General features: G+C 47.5%; 2 protein-coding genes across 4 annotated transcripts in view; one reads left to right on the top strand and one right to left on the bottom strand.

Annotated features, from left to right (window-relative positions):
* Positions 1-1,502: 1,502 nt before the first annotated feature.
* Positions 1,503-2,831, bottom strand: LOC114710426 (translation initiation factor IF-2-like). The gene has a single exon (XM_028894574.2). It carries the CDS (start codon positions 2,338-2,340, stop codon positions 1,636-1,638), a length of 705 nt encoding a protein of 234 aa, XP_028750407.1. The 5' UTR covers positions 2,341-2,831; the 3' UTR covers positions 1,503-1,635.
* A 129-nt stretch (positions 2,832-2,960) lies between these two features.
* The window catches only part of Dusp10 (dual specificity phosphatase 10), a 40,130-nt gene continuing 25,073 nt past the window's right edge, over positions 2,961-18,017 (top strand). Inside the window, exons 1-2 of one of the 3 annotated variants that reach the window (XM_028894547.2) lie at positions 2,961-3,065; positions 5,240-6,091. In XM_028894547.2, the coding sequence (XP_028750380.1) occupies positions 5,281-6,091 (811 nt within the window). In that variant the 5' untranslated portion in view covers positions 2,961-3,065; positions 5,240-5,280. Of the gene's footprint in view, positions 3,066-3,155; positions 3,711-3,857; positions 4,064-5,239; positions 6,092-18,017 lie in introns of those variants that run through there. The other 2 variants (XM_028894548.2, XM_028894549.2) reach the window with 2 other exon arrangements.

Genomic DNA, 18,017 nt, shown 5'->3' with positions numbered 1-18,017 from the left:
CTCACAGAGATCCGCCTGCCTCTGCTTCTTGAGTGCTGGGATTAAAGGCGTGCACCACCACCACCACCACCTGGTTTGAGATTCAGTCTTGCCAAATGTCCTGTAAGCCTCTCCCCAACTTAATTTCAGAATCTCCCTTTTCCTTCAGGATTATTTTGCAGACCTCATTATTCTGCTTTAGACACCTGGCTTAACCTGTAGAACATGTCTGCCAAACAGACATGTTTTCTGTTAGCTTCATCCTTCCGCTCCAACACATAGCACAAGGCTCTGGTAGAAACCTTATGCTCCTTAGAGTTTGTAGGAATAAAGCTACAAACCAACACAAGCTTGTTACAAATCCCAACGGCGATGAAGATTCTTTGCTCTTTCTCTGGGACGAATGTCGAACAGCAAGGCTTTGCTGTGTGTTTGATAAGGCTGTGTTCATGGCCTAGGCTGACTGATTCCATGCATTTAAACTTAAAGGCTATATCTCATTATGACTCCAAATCAGGAACAAAATCACCCCTCTCTTATAAAAGCATTGCAGAACAGAGTGCAAAAATCTGAACTCTGACTTCTTCCTTGAGTATAAGCTATGCAAATGTGCTGCCTAATTTAAACAGCCTCCATGTCTTTGCATATGTTAGTAATCTGGTAATTACTCTACGCTTCAGGTTTGATTGATGATGAGTAGCTTGGTCAGTTTTCCCATTTTTTTTTCAGCCTGGATGACTTAGATTTTTAGTTAACCAAATTGCAATCATTTATTAGTTTGAAACTATAATAAAATAATCATCTCATTAAATGAATTACTTTCTCACATTAACCCCTTGGGGCTTTGTGAATCACAATTTACAGGTTATAAGTACCTTTATTCTTCTAATGTCTTTAACCAACAGAGAACCTACCTCACCATCCCCGATCACTCCCACAAGTATCTTTTCATCCCCCTCTTTTTTTTCCTGGGTGGGGGAATTTATGTTTTATAGATACACAGATAAACACAGGGCATCTGGTTGGACAGAGAAAAGTCAGACTCAATATCTAGGATTCAAATCGTAAATAGGGACCCTCCTTCCCTCCAGGAACTGTAATGGGATAGTTTGTGACATTTCATCTACAAGGCGACTGAGTTTGTCTGGGACCTTTTCTGGCCTCTATGGAAAGTACATACAGCCTAACTTGATAGGCTCACCTTGCTGGTCCTCAAAGATCTAAGGACCAAATGGTGTGTCCTGGACACTGATGAGCTGGCTTTCAGGAGTGTGTGTGTGTGTGTGGGGGGTGTTATTTGCGTATTTGGGTTAGAAAAGGGCTACACAATAATCTTTTTGCAACACCAATGTGCACTTGTATGAAAGAACTCAAGGGAGATCACTGTCAATTGATAGAGGGCCAGCAAAGGTGATGGCTGGAAACCTTCTGCTCCTAGATGGACACTTAATTCAATGGCCAGAGAATGTCTGGGGTCTAAGGCATGCCTTCAAACACTTCCCATTAGTAAGGACAGCTGAACCTTCCACAGAGCAGATAATGTTTTATTCCATTTCAATTACTTCACAGTTTGGTCTTCCTCTCTGAGCTAGGAGGGGTGGGGAGGTATAAAAAGCTCTATTGCTTTAGGATTCTTTGATGCATCTTCGTCATAGTTCATCTAGGCTTTTCCACTCCTTTGAACTCCAGGGTCACTCTTCGGCAGCTTCCCTGATATTTTTCTGGCGAGGTGCTGGCAGGCTTGCTCAGCTTCCCACTTCTCTTCCCCGAACACAGGCTGCGACCAGCGACCCCTCTAAAGGCCAAAGTTCGGGGAACCGAGAGAGCAGGTGTCGGCTCCTCCACGTTCCTCAAACGCCACTCATTTTGGCTGTTCACCCTAGGCTCGGGCTCCTTCCCTCCCGCGCTTGCAGTTCCGGGCTGGCGCTCCTTGGCTCGCCGAGTACCCTGCGTTAGCGAGGGCCGACGGCCCAGCACCGTGGGGCGGATGGACTGCGAGCGCCAAGACACGGCGATCGGGGAGGTGTCAGGGGAAGGCGCCGGGGCCGCGGAGGGCGGGGGTGGGGGCAAGTGCCGGGGCTGTGGCGCTTGCTGGATGCTCGGCGCGCCTGGCCACGCCCAGCCTTGCGGGATGGCGCCCACGCTGCCTCTCAGCACGCGCCCCCAGTGGCTGCCGGAGTAGAGCCAAGCCTCCTCCTCCGCGTAGCTCTCCTGGGTGCCACCTTCGGGTTCCGAGTCGAGCTCCTGCGCACAGGCCGGGGACGGCGGGGGAGTGATCGGGGCACGGAAGTAGGGGAACAGGAGCACGGCGCGCAGCCGCCGCGCGGGAGAGCAGTAGGGCAGCCGGAGAGGCAGCGACATCTGCGGGCCGGGCCGAGCGGGGCGGCGGGGAGGCCAGCCCTGTGCGCGCTCACGTCCCGCGCGGCGCTGTCACGGCCATGGAGGGACCCGGCTTCGAGTCGCCTCCGGCCTCGGGAAAGTTGGCCGGACACTTCTGAGCCCCCACCCGGAGTCACGAGGTGGAATGGAGACCCCGCGAGGCCTGTGTCCGCACCAGGTGGCGTGGGAGGGTCCGGGGCGCCGGAAGAACCAGTTTCAGCCGGAGCGGCCAGCGCAAGCCATTGACACTTCAGTCCCGGGAAGGGTTAAACCGCGTCCTGCCGCCTAGGTTTACATGTAAATAGAGAGCTGCTGCTCCGCGCGGGCCCGGGCTGGCTCTTTTAAGTTTTTGATTGGTTGCCAATGACATCACCGCCCGCGTTCTAACACACCAAACCCACAAGCGCAACTGAGCGGGCCTCCGTCCCGCGGCGGGGCCACGCCTCTTTCTCCGCCCCCTCGACCGCCCATTGGCCACAGGCCACTGTGAGGTAGCGGGCGGCGGTCTCTGGATCCTCATTGGCGCAGTGCGACGTCGCTCGGCGGCAGCCCCGCCCCCTCCGAAGCTTACATTTACGCTGTAGCAAAAGAGAAAGTAACTCTGTGTTGCTGCTGGGGATCAATGAAGCTGAGTGAATGGGGGCGCACTGCGCGAGCGCATAGCTAGAGCGGGCGCCAGATGGTGGAGGGCTGCGCTTATTGATGAAGTAAGTGGAAGTCATCGCGGCCACTCAGAGCCCGAGGCTGGAGGGTCCCGTGTAGTTTTGTGTGTGTGTGTGTGTGTGTGTGTGTGTGTGTGTGTGTGTGTGTGTGAGAGAGAGAGAGAGAGAGACAGAGACAGAGACAGAGACAGACAGAGAGTCAGAGACAGAGAGATCCACATCAGGTAAGGAAGGTCCTAAGGTTTAGGCTCTTGGGTCTGTTTCCCCTGGGATGAAGGGGGAAAATGAGTTTGGGTTCCGTTAAGATGCTTTGTGGCAGTTTTCAAAGCCCAAGGCTTTGCTGATGCTCAGCGGTGGCGAGGAAGGGGGATGCTAAGTGCCCCAGGAGTGGGGAAGGAGCACTCTCTAACCACTTGGTTTTTTTCCTCCTGTCCCTGTTTAGTGGTAGAAGGGAGCTTAGCGAGAAACAGGGTAGGGGGAAAGCGCTATTTTTGTGGGAGGTTTCCCCGGGCCAGGCTGGATGGCTTTGGAGCTATCTGCTGCAAGGATGCAGATCTTGGTGCACACTCTGTGCCTGTGAGCGAGCCGCGCACTCTGTGTGGAGGTGCGGGTCCCAGCCTGTCTCTGGGAACACGTTCTTGGGTCCTGCTCCTAAGGAATGGGCTACTGATCCCGGACATCCCCTACCAGGTAACACAATAGCAAAGACTTTGACTGCATTCGTGGTCTAGCTGGGACACAGTTAAGCTTCTGGAATAGTACTCGCTCTGAAAAAAAAAAAAAAAAACTACGCAAGGGAGGCAGGGAGTGAGATGGGGAGGGAGGGAGGAAGGCAGGAGGTTGGATCCTTTGCTCCCATCCAAAGGTGGGTGAGAGAAACCTGAGTCAGTGGGGATATGCCGCCCCGGGTGGGTACGTGCTCCTGAGTGTGCTTGTGTGGATTCCGCCGGTGACACCGTGGCTCGGTGTCAGAGAACGGTGACGGTCATGAGTAGACCGATGATCTATGATGTTTTTCCAGACAAATCTTAAAGTTCCTTTAGGTGAGTGGCTCTTGCTTGGGGTTTGATTTCTTTGCTGTGTACATGTCTAGTAGAGGATTTCTAGCTGTGTTGTAGGGTGGCCTTGTGCCCAGGAAGAGGAGGGAAGTGACCCATTGCAGGCACCCTAGGGGAGGCAGAGGTAACCCCTGTGGGCACCACGTCTCAGCTTCCTAATTAGCCTGTCTGTGGTGAAGGGACAAGCGAAGTTGCCCTCATGAAATCCATACTGTCTCCAAGAGGAATATCAGTATAGGACTGGGAAAAAAAAAAAATCTTTGAGAGTTGCCACTCCAATGGAGATGCAGAGTCTGTACTACCCGGATGAAATCCAAACCCTTCTTTGCTTAGGGGCACAGCACAAGGAAGGGTAAGGGTAAGTGGGGCCAAGGAAGAATGGGTTATGGGTCAGCCTGGGTTGGGGTCCCAGACCTATTCCTTTGGAGATTTGGTTTTAGGACAGTTATTCATAGTGAAAGGGGACCTACGGCTTGATTTGGAAGAGGCTCACAGAAGACATGGAAGCTTTGAATAGGACTGTGTTGAGCTTTTCAAAGGAGCCATCAGAACGGAAAGCAAGATTAGCTCCTAGCCCTGGAGATTGACTTAAGAAGATACATTCCTGATACGCAGAAAGTTGACATCTGCCCCATGTAAATTTAGCTGCCGTTCATTTCTGAGGCTCTCTGTGAGCTCTGACAGGGCTCTTGCTTATCTCTTTGCCTTGGCAGTGGGTAGAGAAATGAAATAGAATGCATGCAAGGGAGGACAAATGCATCCATCACAGGTGAAATATACTTCTACCCAGGAGAGGAGGCTCAGAATAAATGTAAGAGCCTCCCTGCCTGTCTTCATTGTCCCCAGTTCCCTGTGCCTTTACCTTCACTAAGGCTGAACTTTGATTCCGGTCTATGAAAGGATGCCCATTACCATTTCTAACATCACTTCCGATTTTAACCCTCCACTTAGCATCAGAATGGATGTGGTCCCTCAAGGATGCATCCTCTCGGAATGCATCAAAGTGAACTTCAGGCTTTGATAGTATCATGACCAAGGGCACCTAGAGGAGGATGTTGACTTTGCTCAGAGATATGCAGAAGTCTTTCCCAGGGATTGGATGAGACTGCCTTTTGTGTCACATGACTTTATTCTTTCTTTCCTTCTTCCCCTTCTTTACAGACTCTTGAGTTCTTCTTGAATTGCCAGTTTTCAGCCTCCTCATGCCTCCATCTCCTTTAGACGACAGGGTAGTAGTGACACTGTCTAGGCCTGTCCGACCTCAGGATCTCAACCTTTGTTTAGACTCTAGCTACCTTGGCTCTGCCACCCCAGGCAGTAGTAGCCACCCTCCTGCCATTGCCACCGCCGTTGTGACCCTCAAGGCTGCGAATCTGACGTATATGCCCTCATCCAGCGGCTCTGCCCGCTCCCTGAATTGTGGATGCAGCAGTACTAGCTGCTGCACTGTGGCAACCTACGACAAGGATCACCAGACCCAGACTCAAGCCATTGCAGCCGGCACAGCCACCAGCGCCATAGGAACCTCGACCACCTGCCCTGCTAACCAGATGGTCAACAATAGTGAGAACACAGGCTCTCTAAGTCCAGCGGGTGGGGTGGGCAGCCCTGTGTCAGGGACTCCCAAGCAGCTAGCCAGCATCAAAATCATCTACCCCAATGACCTGGCGAAGAAGATGACCAAATGCAGCAAGAGTCACCTGTCCAGCCAGGGTCCTGTCATCATTGACTGCAGGCCTTTCATGGAGTACAACAAGAGTCATATCCAAGGAGCTGTCCACATTAACTGTGCCGATAAGATCAGCCGGCGGAGGCTGCAGCAGGGCAAGATCACTGTCTTAGACTTGATTTCCTGTAGGGAAGGCAAAGACTCTTTCAAGAGGATCTTTTCCAAAGAAATTATAGTTTATGATGAGAATACGAATGAGCCGAGCCGAGTGACGCCGTCCCAGCCACTTCACGTAGTCCTCGAGTCCCTGAAGAGAGAAGGCAAAGAGCCCGTGGTGTTGAAAGGTAATGACCCCAACTCCTTTCCCAAATACCATCCCGATCAGTTAGCTTCCCTCCTGTGGTTCTCTGAGAAGTGGCAGCCTTCTCTTTCCCCCTCCCAGACCCCATGAACCAAAATAGTCAGTCTTCTTTTCTTCTCTCCTTTTCTTTTTATTTTAGTATAGTAAGAAAATCCAAGTAGCAATGAGTTGATATCCAGAACTGAATTCCCAGCCTGGATCTGACTTCTGAAGTGCCTAAGACATTTCACCTGATAGGGTTTTCAAAAGATGCTTTGTACAGCCAAGGTGGTATATCTCAGTCAGAGCTTCTCTGGGAGCTCTATTTCAGTCTGTGAGTGGTTGGAAAGTCTGTGTTTCTCAAGAACTAACTAATGCTGATGGCCCAAAAGAGGCAGTAAATAAATCTGCAGGTGCCAGTTGTTTGTGTGAGGAACTCTCACTGTTTCTCACCAGTCTGATTGTCTTGACTTTCACATTGTTTATAAAGTTATCTTCAATGAAGGCAGAAAATTTTGTTTTAAAGCCATATTGAAATTGTGACTTCTCCAAATACATCCATTCCTCGAGGAAAGCTCCGAGGGAATGGAGATATGAACTGCCTTACAACCTTTTGTTCTCTCTGGTGTTACCTGACAACAGTTGGCTTCTGGTTCTTCCCAAGAAGGAGTCACGCATCAGTTTCCCCTAACGTGGTGGTTGGAACCCCCAAAAGGATTGAACGACCCGCTCTTCTCTGATCTTCCACACAGTGTTGCCCTGACCTTGGGCACGTCCCACTTGCTCATCTTTGTCTTCCAACACCGTCCTTCTGGGCTCTAAGCGTTACTCTTCTGATAATGTCTACCTGGTCATGATGGAAACTACCTTTGTGTTTTGAGCCATTGGGGAGTGGGGCATGTCACATCTTCAGCCAATGTCCTAAAGTGGTGTTGATCATCAGTGTTGCTGGGTTCCGTTGAGCGCTTTTCCTGTTGAAGTTGGAACAGGCTGCTTAGGTAAGCAAGCAAGGATTTGTCTTTGTGGGACAGCTCTACCCATGCTTCTTTTCTCCCAAGTGACTTTTGTAGTGGGCAGTGCTCTTAGAAGCATGGCTTAGTCACCCTTTGCTTTGCGGTGTTCCTTCCCACTCTCGGCTCCTTTGCTGTCTTGGCAGACAATTGTCACAAAGACACAGCTTTCCTTGGGGACATGTGGGTTCTCCATTCTAGGGCACTGTTATGATGGTGGCAGTAGGTTTCCTTAGAGTCACAAGTGTGTCAGGGTTCTGTGGTGTGGCTCTGGTCTTTACTTCGGAATTCTTGTTTGGTTGACTTTTAGAATCCCCGAATGGCTTTCACCCCACTGGTCTTCTCCCAGCATGATCTTGTCTTGTCTTTTTTTGCAGATGAGAAAACACCATCTACAAATTCCCCAACTCTTAACACTTTGTCTTGGCTAACCAAGACAAACAGCTTTCAGGCTTCTTTTTTTCCTCCTGTCGTCGGGATAGGTTTGGTAAACATCAGCCCTTTTCATATAGGTAATCTAAGAAGAGTTAGCAAGTCCCTCACTTTAAGATGATTCTGAACTCGCACATGGAGCTGATTGTGAGGTGTAGTGGATCCTACCCTCTCGCTTGCTATGGAGCTTGGTGGGCAAAGGGGTGGCCCATCAGTTGCTGAGAAATGTCTCTTCTGGGGACCAGTGAGGAAGAAGGGGCTCCTCTCCCCATTTCCTGTAGACACGTCTGAGGATCCCTGCAGCCTGGGCTTGCGCATCAGTGTCAGAGTTAAGACTGCCTCAGTGGGGCGGGGCTGGACACGCTGCTGACCTCACCACCAGGCGCCCTGGGCAGCTGCGCTGAGGGCTCGTCATTTCGGATTGGTGCGACACCGTGGCGGCCAGCTTGGAAGACGCTCTGGTGGTAGAGGTTGGGTTATTTGTAGTTTTTTGGGGGGGGATTTTCCTTCAAATATCTTGGAATTTTATTGAAAATATGTAGTTTAGGGTCCGTTGTCTTCTTTGGTATCATTATTAGTTTGGTACCTTTGGGAGGAATGGTCTAAATTCAGGACCAAGTTAGGGAAGAGGAAAAGGAGATGGTCTACTGAGTCTCTCTGTTACCCTCTTGTCTGGTCAAACCAGAGGTTAATTTCAGAGCGTCCTGGAGGTGAAGGATGAGGTGAGCTTCTCTCACCAAGCATGGTGTGGAGCTTCTCCTAGGTTCTTGAGTGGATGGGGCAGAGCATCCTGGTCTGGCTTGTCTTCTGAGGTTTATTTTAGGACTCCCCTTGTTGGTGATCTAAGATTGTATTTCAGCTAGTTTGGGAATGGTACCATTTTGGAGCGAGTGAATTTTGTAGGGAGCATGTGGCTGGTGGGGTGGGAGTAGATGGTTAGAATATATGGTCGGAAGTCCCCAGGCCTTGTTGATTTATTTTCAGAGATGCCTGATCCTTCTGAGACTCTGATTCGTGTTTGTAAACACTGGTTGCTACCCTCCCGGTCCAACTTTTATGTCCCTCAGTTCCAGTGCCCCGTTCTCCATTTTTGGAGCTGCCTGTCTGAGTCCAGTGGCGGCTGGGTTGCCATTTTAGTCAAGCAGTGTCAGGTTGGGGTGAAACTGATCAGAGGCACAGAAGCCCCTGGATTAAGTTACTGGTCTAATTTATAGTCTCCGCCCTGCTATGACCTAGGTCCGAGTCTATGTCTCATTCTTACCCACTGAAGGGGGCCTCAGACCCTTGCTTCTCATCAACTTCATCTGAGTGATCCAAATGAATAGCTCTTTAGGGATTCAGTCTTTGAAAGAGCTGCATCCTTTTCCACCTAATGTTGGTTGTTTTAATCAACTGCAATTTGGTTTCTGGCCTAAGAAAGAAGGCTTGACAATCCTTGACCTTCTAAAAGGAGAGCTGCTCTTTTTGCTGTCGTGTTTATAAGGCTATCTTCCATTTCAACAACACTGGGTTCAGGAAAATTTGTCCTTTATGTATGTGGGAAGGGCAAGTCTCCTACCACTCCCTCCCTCAGAGCAATCTAGGCCTTTACAATTTAATGATCAAAAATTTCAAACATTTAGGGAAGTATTAGAGTATACAACAAACACCCCCATACCTACCAGCCAGATTAAACATGTATTTCCCTGTTCACCTTCCCTTCTTTTGTTTTGAAATATTCTACATCATAGACAGTAGTCTAATGTTTAGAGTTAGCATTATACATTTAATGGAGCTGGGAGTATTTTACAGGGTGGTATAGACATTTTGCCTGCTAAACACTTCGTGTCATATACCTGCCCATGAGTATTCTTCAAATGTGGAATGCCACTGTTAATGACTGGCTCTTGAGTCTGAGGAAAAGCTTCCCTCCCAGTCCAGGAGACCCCTCAGGGCCTCTGTCTCTGCCTGTGTCGTGGTATGTCAGAGGCCAGGCCTGTACACGCTTCATGCCATTGCAAAGTAACGATAGACTGTCTGCTGTGGATTTTTACAACCCCTTTTACCAGAGGGGTTGAGGGGGTGTGTGGGGTGGTAGTGACTGCAGATGACTGACCGAGAAGTCGCTTAAAAGATGGTTGTAGAACGAGGGGAGACACAGGGAGTGAGATCCACATGAAAAACTTGCTCCTGCTCTCCACTCTGCATTTTCATATTGAAAATATTTCCTATTAAAATATACAAACACGGTTGAACTATTTTTCAATGTAAAAATGGCATGTACATAAAAACCTAGTCATATAAAAATATGTAAGTTCATATTACATATATAGCCCCTCCAAAAAAAAAAAAAAAAAGCCCCCAAACCTTCCACTTAACTCCTGAACAAAGAGCAAAGTTGGCCTAACATTTTCCCTTGGTCAAAGCTGATTCTGAAGTATGCATTAGGAAGCGGTGCAGAGTTGCTGGACACTGGATGACTATGCTTTAATTAGAGACCTGTGAAATAGTCTGACTCTGCTCTCTTTTGGAGGAGAACTATATCCCCCTTTCTTTGTCTGGGATGTGATAATGCTCTTCTAAGACATACCTATATCTCGAACTTAACTTTGTTCTTGCTTTTCTGAGTTCCTGATTAGTACTCAAGGCTAAATGCCACACACTAGATCTGTAAAAGTGGACAAATGTCGGAAGAACAGCGAATCAGCAGGCCTGAGGTTTCCTGGTTCCTCCGTTCAGTGTCCTTGGGCAGGTTGCTTAAGCCTTTAGCTCCCTGGCTTCCTCATTTGTAAAAGGGGGGCACACAACAGCACTTAGGAACTCAACAAGCGATGGCTTGCAAAGTGTTCAGCCGAGCTCAGTGTGTGTCCCTACATGTAGCTCAACATTATTTCTGTGGATTGAAATGTGTCCGTCAAAAGATAGTTTGTGCTCTTCTCTCCAGGGAGTATAACAACCTAGGTGTAGCGCTCCCCTCTCTCTCTCTCTCTCTCTCTCTCTCTCTCTCTCTCTCTCTCTCTCTCTGTGTGTGTGTGTGTGTGTGTGTGTGTGTGTGTGTGTGTTGCTAGGGCCTAAAAATAACCTGGTGACTGTTACCTAATTTAAGTAGCATACAGTTGTGCCAAGTAATTGCACAAACATGTTGGGTCAAGAGGCTGAGTAATTTGGGCATACCCTAGAATTATTTATTTGTAGGGAGTTTAGGAAAGTGAGACGGGTAGATCTGCCCAGCTCATGTCCTGGATAGAGCAGTGAAAGTATAAAACTTTTCAACTTTGTTTTCTCTGGCCTCTCCTTGATTTATTTTTGGAAAGAGGATTGTAGTCTGACTATAAAAGGGTAGATGGAAGGAGGGGGTGTGGGCTGCTGCAGCCCTGAGTGGCGTAGAGGAGCTGGAGTATGAGGGAAGGCGAAGAGGAGTTGATGTGGCTCATTTTCTGAGCGGGTCCTGAATGCTCCCCCTGAAGGACCACAGGCTGGCCTGCCCTCCTCTGCCTCCTTGCAATAATGCAAGTGGAAGACAGATGGACTTAAGGCTCCTCCTCCCACACCTGTCTTAATCCTTTTACTCTTTATAGTTGGTTTTTTTTTTTTCCACGAGACTAAAGTGCATACATCTAAAGAGCTCGTGTGACCCCTCCAGGGTGACCTCTCAGAGGCTTAGGTTGGCTGTACTGTGAGATTGGATAGTTCCCGATGGTATGGGACAACCGAGAGGAGGGGTATAAAGAGTGGTCCATCCAGGTCTCTCTTCGCCAGGCCCCATGTTCCTTGAGATGCTTTTGTAACTCAAACAGAGGGAAGGGGCAGGTTGGCCTCAACCCAGGACTCTGTGAACTGACCTGGGTTCGGCCACCTGGGTTGTTAAAGATGAGTTCGGGAAACTCTGGTAGTGCTGGGTGCCGGGTACAAACGTGAGCATGGGGGCAGGAAGCTGACAGGAAAACAGCCCACCTAGCTCTAAAGCATGTTCCTCTAGGAGGCATGAGCAGGGGCAAGGGTGGAAAGGTGTGCTTCCTCACTTAGTCGATTTGGGACAGCTCATCGGGAGGTCTGACAGGATCACAAGGGCAGAAAAGGTCCTGGGCAGAGACCCTCAGAGGCCAGGGAGGCTTTTGTAGCCGAACATGTTTCCTTAGATCTGCTGCTGTGGTCAACAGTCACCTCCATCCTCCAGGATCCATATGACAATGCTTAGGCAACCTCATCCACTTTGATAGCAAAGGCTAGCTCCACACTGTTTGTTTTTGTCGTGAGAGACCGGGTCACAGTGGAGCTCAGGCTAGCCTTATCTTCTTGACTCCTCTCCCAAGTGCTGGGATTATGGACATGTGCCATACATCCAGCTTAGGGATAGAAATTCTGATCCTCAGAATGGTCATCTAATCGGAAGGTCGTTGATTCTGTGGCTGCTCCCCAGGGCAGCTCATGCTGACACATGACAGTCTATCAGGTGCCCCCTCCCGAAGATTTTGATTCAGTTGGTCTAGGGTGCAGCCTGCACATGCCAGGATTTTGAAAAGCTCACCAAATGAATCTACTGCATAGGGAAATTGGAAAACTGTCGATCTAGTTCAAGCTTGTTATGCAGTTATGGAAATGAAGCCTGGAGAGGTTTATGACTAATCCAAGGTCACGTGCATGATTAATTCCACAGCCTTGGTCTTTGCTGCTAAAATAGGTCTTGCCAGGTCCTGATATATATGTGTACATGATTATCACATCGTAGCAACATCCAGTGTATAGGGCACGACATGAAATAAAATAATTTACTTAGTGGTTTTGAATAGTAGTACCTAACCTTTTTTGTTTTCAATCAGAACAACAACAAAAATAAAAGACTTAAGTCAAAGGATTTTGGAAACCAGTACCGCATGGTTCAGATTTTACCTGGGTCGTGGAATATGGGCCAGCTATTAGCATTGATCCAATCTTATTTTCTAAGGAACTTAATGTTTAAAGAAGAGATTAAAAGAAATATGCCAAGATGCATGCATGTAAAGGGCTGGGAAAGGGATATCTAAGCTTAGAGTACTTGCTCAGCAGGTACAAGGCCCTGGGTTTGATCCCCAGAGTTTCAAGCAAAAAACAAAAACAAACAAACTAAAATACAGTCAACATCTCAGATGCTAACAACTTTTAGGCAGGTGGCATTATGGTGGTACAACCTGGTGAGTAGAAAGGTTTGATCATAGGTCTCATAACTGCTAGTAGTCCCTTCTTGTGTGAGGTACTATGTGAAGCTGGGGAATGTGTGTGTGTGTTTTCCTTATCCCCCAGTTTGTTTAGGGAATAGTTTATCTTTAGGAAATGTTCTGCTAAGTACCTTTGTGTTTTTCTCAGCTTTCTTTTTCCAGAATGATTCTAACTTTCTCTAAGTACACTATGGGCCTACAGAATTTCTTCCCAAGGCCGTGGCCTGAAAAGAAACAATATGCTGTTTTTTTTTTTTAATGGAAAGGGAACTATTGCATGCTCCTTGTGCCTCCACAGTGCGGGGCAGACAGGGCTCCACTGTGCACCAGAGTGGAACTTTGTCATTTGAGCCGCACTGCTTAGGATGTGTTTCTGATAGGAACAAGACCTGTGTTTAATTTTACCATGTGTCCTCTCGGAGAAAAAGGACACACGAGGTAAACAGGCGAGCTGAACAGCGCTTCACGGGCAGGGTTTAGCCTGTGTTATGTTTTCAAGTGCCACTGAGGTAGGATGCCAGGATGCAAATGCAGTTCTCTTTGGCTCCTGAGCCTTCCTTGTGTCCCCTAAATGGTGAAGGTCCCTGTGTTAGTTTTCCTGTTGCCATGAGAAGGTGCTCTAGCCTGAAGCCAGGAAAGGTTCATTGCAACTCACAGCTTGAAGGTACATACAGTTTATCATGGTGGGGAAGGCATGGCGGCCGGAGCCTGAGGCAGCTGGTCACGTCACAGCTGCAGCCCAGAAGCAGAGAGCTTGGATGCTTGCAAGCAGTTTGCCTCCTCCTTTTTCTCCAATCCGGGACCCCCGCCCCACCCCACAGGCATGTTGACACCCACAGTTAAAATGGGTCTTCCCTGTATATTTAACCTAATCAAATGGCCCTCCACAGGCATGCCCAGAGGCTTGTCTTTTGGTGACTCTAGGTCCCTTCAAAGTGGTGGTTGAGATGAACCATCACAATCCCTCTTTGGTAAATATTTGTTGGCTTCGTTTCCACATACCATATGTGTTACTGACTTAGATTCTGATCTTACTAATTCAGAAAAATTAAAGAACAAACAATGAGTCTGCATTTCTTTTCTTTTTTAAATGATTTATTTATTTTTATTTTAGGGGCATTTGTATTTTGTTAGCAGGTATGTCTGTGTGAATATCAGATCCACTGGAGATGGAGTTACAGGCAGTTGTGAGCTGCCATGTGGGTGCTGGGAATTGAACCCAGGTCCTCTGGAAGAACAAACGGTGCTCTTAACTTCTGAGCCTCCTCTCTAGCTCTGCATTTATTCTCAAATTTTATTGTAGGTAGTTGAATTCCCATCTCAAAAAAAACTTTTATTGTACAATAAATAAAAGGCATGTTTTACATTCAGCTTGCTAATGCTTTCTGATCATGATATCTGTTCTCTAGATGTTTTCATCTAGAACCTAAAAACAAAATCTTAGCATCATTTTCATTTTGAGAATATACCTGTATATCATTACCTGAAAGTTAGTAAATCGGTATCCCTCCCGGCAGCAGGACCCATATTCTATGTGGCTTACAGAAAGGAAAGGTTGAATTTTACTTTGCATAGGAAATAAGCTGTGTCCTCTTGGAGCTTTCACAGGAGATAAAGGAAATTACATCATAAATATGTTACACTTCTCACTGCTGTGATGAAACACCCTACAGAAAGCAGTGTAAGGGAGGCAGGCTCTCCTGTGGCCTACAGTTTGAGTGGGTAACGGCCATCGTGGTGAGGAGGCCGAGTGGTGGGAACAGGAAGCTGTTTGCCCTTGCTGAGCTTTCTAGACTTTATCCCCTTTCACGTGGTCTAGACCTCCAGCCTACGAGATGGGGCCATCCCTCTGTAGTTACATCTTTCTGAACCATCCTTAGGGACCCATCAGAGGTCTGTCTCCAAGGTGATTCTCAATCCAGTTAAGTTGACAGCGCAGGTGAGTCATCACAAGTCTGTCCCTTGTCAACTTGGCATCCAGTACATCACTAGCAAGCCATAAATCCATGATCTTCCCTGACAAAGTAGAGGTGTCTTACAGAGGAGAATGGGTGTAGGTTCAACAGATTATCTGACTTCTTCAATGTTTTATTTATGAGAAAAGCCTCCTCACAGCCCAACCCCAGGCCTGAATTTCATGGAAAGCAAAACAAAGTCCAACTGGTCTTTGTATTTCCAGGAAGGGTTTTGCCTTCTTGTCTTACAAAATGAGTAGGACCCCATTGGGCATCTGTTGCCCATTTCTAATGTCAAGTCTGAAGAAACATGTCTGGTCCAGGGGTGGTGTCAGCCCCCTTTGCTTGTGAGAGTCTTTAATGTATCTCACAGATTGTGGTAGGCACGCCGCCGACCTTATCTTGTGCCTGAAGTAAGAAGCAGGACATTGCTGCCCAGCTCCATACCCTCTATTTATTCCATGGAAGGAATAATCTCACACCCTTTGAGTCATGGCCCTGAGGTCCACTACTGCTGCACTAAATAGTACCAGATGTTGCTACTGGAAAGAGAGAAAAAGAAAAAGAAATCGCATGGAAAGGGGGCGGGGCAAGAGGAGTGGTGGGAAAAAGCCATAACTTGATGATGAGAGGTGATAGCCACAGACCTCAGCTGCCAGGCTTGAGTTCTGGGCCCCAGGATTCAAGACTGAGCTGCCACTGTTTCCCTCTTGAAATAATAGGACTAGGCGATCATTACTGAAGAAAAGGGGACTATTTTCTTGGACATTACATTTTTTTTTAAATGGTGAAATTTTGAAAAGAATGAGACATATGATTCTCTAAACGTGATGTTTTAATGTACCATCCAGTAATTGACTGGCTTGTACCAGGTTTTGAGTTCAATTCCCAGGGCAGGGAGGTAGGGGTGAGCAAGAAAGAGCAGGGGTGGGACGTGCATTTGGTGGTAGAGCATTTGGAAGCATGGGCAGGACCTTGGTGTATCCCCAGCACTGGATGGACAAAGCCATAGCTGTTCTTTGGATGTTAAGGTCTGAGTACCTTTCAGGCCTATCATATTCCTAGTTAAAAGTGGCCCGTGGGTCTCTCTGTTGTTTTATCTCAGAGGTGCCTTCAGTTAAATGCCTCTCCCCTCCCCCCATTTCCTTAGCTATCCTCAGGTGAAAATGGCCTGCTCTGTCCTTACAGCTAACTTTGCAATCGATCTTAACCCAGGTTATACACCGGACTCTGGAAACGTTAACTTATAATGTGTCAGAAGGTTTTGCTTTTTTTGTTCGTTTTGATTTGGTTTCTTAGTGGTAACTCAGTCAGAGAAACTTTGAAATGGCGATGTTATTTCTCGTATTTATGAAGCATTTCTGTACTGTCAGTGTCCTATGCCATGAAACACCAGTGGCTAAGACTCAGAGGTGCAGGCCCTTGACCTGGTACATGGTGGAACCTGGGCATTTTGTGATAGGACTTCTAATTAGTTTATTTTTAAATGTTCAGAATCTTAATAACATAGATCTGTAAGGATGCTAAATATGAATATATCCCACTCTCCATAGTGGGCACCAGACAAAGGAAAAGGAAGGCAGGTGTAAAGCTAGAGTGGGTGAGCAGAGCATGTGGTTGGTTGGTCCCTCTGATGTCGTCCCTGAGTGCCCAGGTCTGTGGCTTGTGCTCTCTAGTTAGCGGGGATTGGGACGTTAATTACAAGTTTTCCATCCTATGTATGAGGCCTGGCTGTCTTATCAGGCTTGTGGCTTCTCTGAGATAAGCCCCCAGAGACACACCATCAAACTCTTGCCTGGTTGCTGGGTTTTGACATCTCCTTTCCTGTCCTTTCTCACCTCTGTTCTCCCCGGTTCTGCAGTCCAAGGCTGAGATACCTCGAGGGTTTGGAGGGAGTGGGTAGATAAATGGCCCCAGGAACCCGTGTTGAGAGTAGCATGCTCTTAGGCAGGCTCCTGTCTCTGGATCAGGTACCCAGCTTCATATATTAGAAACATGGAAACTCAAAAGCTAACTGTAAGTGTTATCACCTCAGGTCCTGAAGAGGTGGGATGGAGGGAGGTACGTGCAAGGCATCATGGGGATAGTGGGACAAGAAAGAAAATCTAAAACTATAAAGCATCTTTAGTCAGAAAAATAAAACTCACAACTTCGTTAACGTTTTCAATAGATTTGGGGTTGGTAAGTTTTCACATCTATGTGATCTCTTTCTGGACCCTGGCAGCCTCAGTACAACATATGAAACCTTTAAGGAGCATGTTGCTTACAGTCCTGCCTCATTAAGCATTTGGTCACTGTGCGTACATTGAAAAAAAAAAAAAAAGATACTTTCATGAAGCATGTTAGGATACAATTAGAAAGTCCTTATTGAGATCTTGGTGCAACTCTGCTACTTTATAGATCTGGAAACTGAATATGTCCCCAAGAAGACACAGCTAGCTTATAGTTGAGAGTTTTTTTAAAGCCCCTGTGAACATATCATCCTCTTGTGTGTTTCTAAGTTATATTAAATAAGCCAGTCCTGTTAGGCAGGTTACTCTGTGATTTCTTTACTTTTTTGTTTCTTAGCTCTATTTTCCTCTGTCCTTTGTCCTTCTCCCTCTCCCTCTTCCCCCTCCTCCTTTCTCCTTCAACCCCCCACCCTCCCACCCCACCCCCACTTCCCCACTCTTGGACTTCTGTCTTTCTCTAACAAGGTTTCACATAGCCCAGGCTGTGTGTTGCTGAGGATGACCTTGAACCCCTAATCCTCGTGCGTCTGTCTCGCAGCTGATGAGGCTACAATCGTGCGTCACCCATACCTGATACCTGGCCCTCATTCATGGGCTATTGAGTGAACCCGTGATTCTGCCTTGCCTCACAAACACCTTCAACCTCCCTATTATCAATGCATTGATTTTCTTCGGGGGAAGTAGTGGAGGTTGGTGGTTAGGAGTCAAGATTCTGGAGCAGATTTCTGGCCTGGAGTTCTGATCATGTCATTTCACACTTGGACAAGTGAACTTTTCCATTCCTCAGTTACCATGTCTGTGAGAACGGAGATGGTAATGATGCTGTTTTCATGGGATGGAGGTCGGGAGGACAACTTAGGTAGTTCTTTATTTAAGTGCTATAAACAATGTCTGCCTGGAAAGCTGATACTGATTAAAACTGCACCATGATTATAGTATAAAATATCTATAGTAATAAGCCATGCACTCTCTTTTTAAATGAGGAATATTAAGTAGCATCGTCCCAGAAAACGGTCTGGCATCACTACTAAAGCAACCTGGAAAGACTTTGCTGCTTACGGCGTCTTGTTTCAATGTTTGGGGAAGACTCGGTATTTTGGTGAGATGGACAGAGGACCACACAGGTCC

This window comes from Peromyscus leucopus, chromosome 15, assembly GCF_004664715.2.
Source record: "Peromyscus leucopus breed LL Stock chromosome 15, UCI_PerLeu_2.1, whole genome shotgun sequence".
Lineage (NCBI taxonomy): Eukaryota > Metazoa > Chordata > Mammalia > Rodentia > Cricetidae > Peromyscus > Peromyscus leucopus.
The sequence above is the reverse complement of the archived record's forward strand: the minus strand, read 5'-3'. Positions and strand labels throughout refer to the sequence as shown.

Coding starts and splice junctions, on each gene's coding strand:
- LOC114710426 (XM_028894574.2), bottom strand. CDS start 2,340: ATGTCGCTGCCTCTCCGGCTGCCCTACTGCTCTCCCGCGCGGCGGCTG.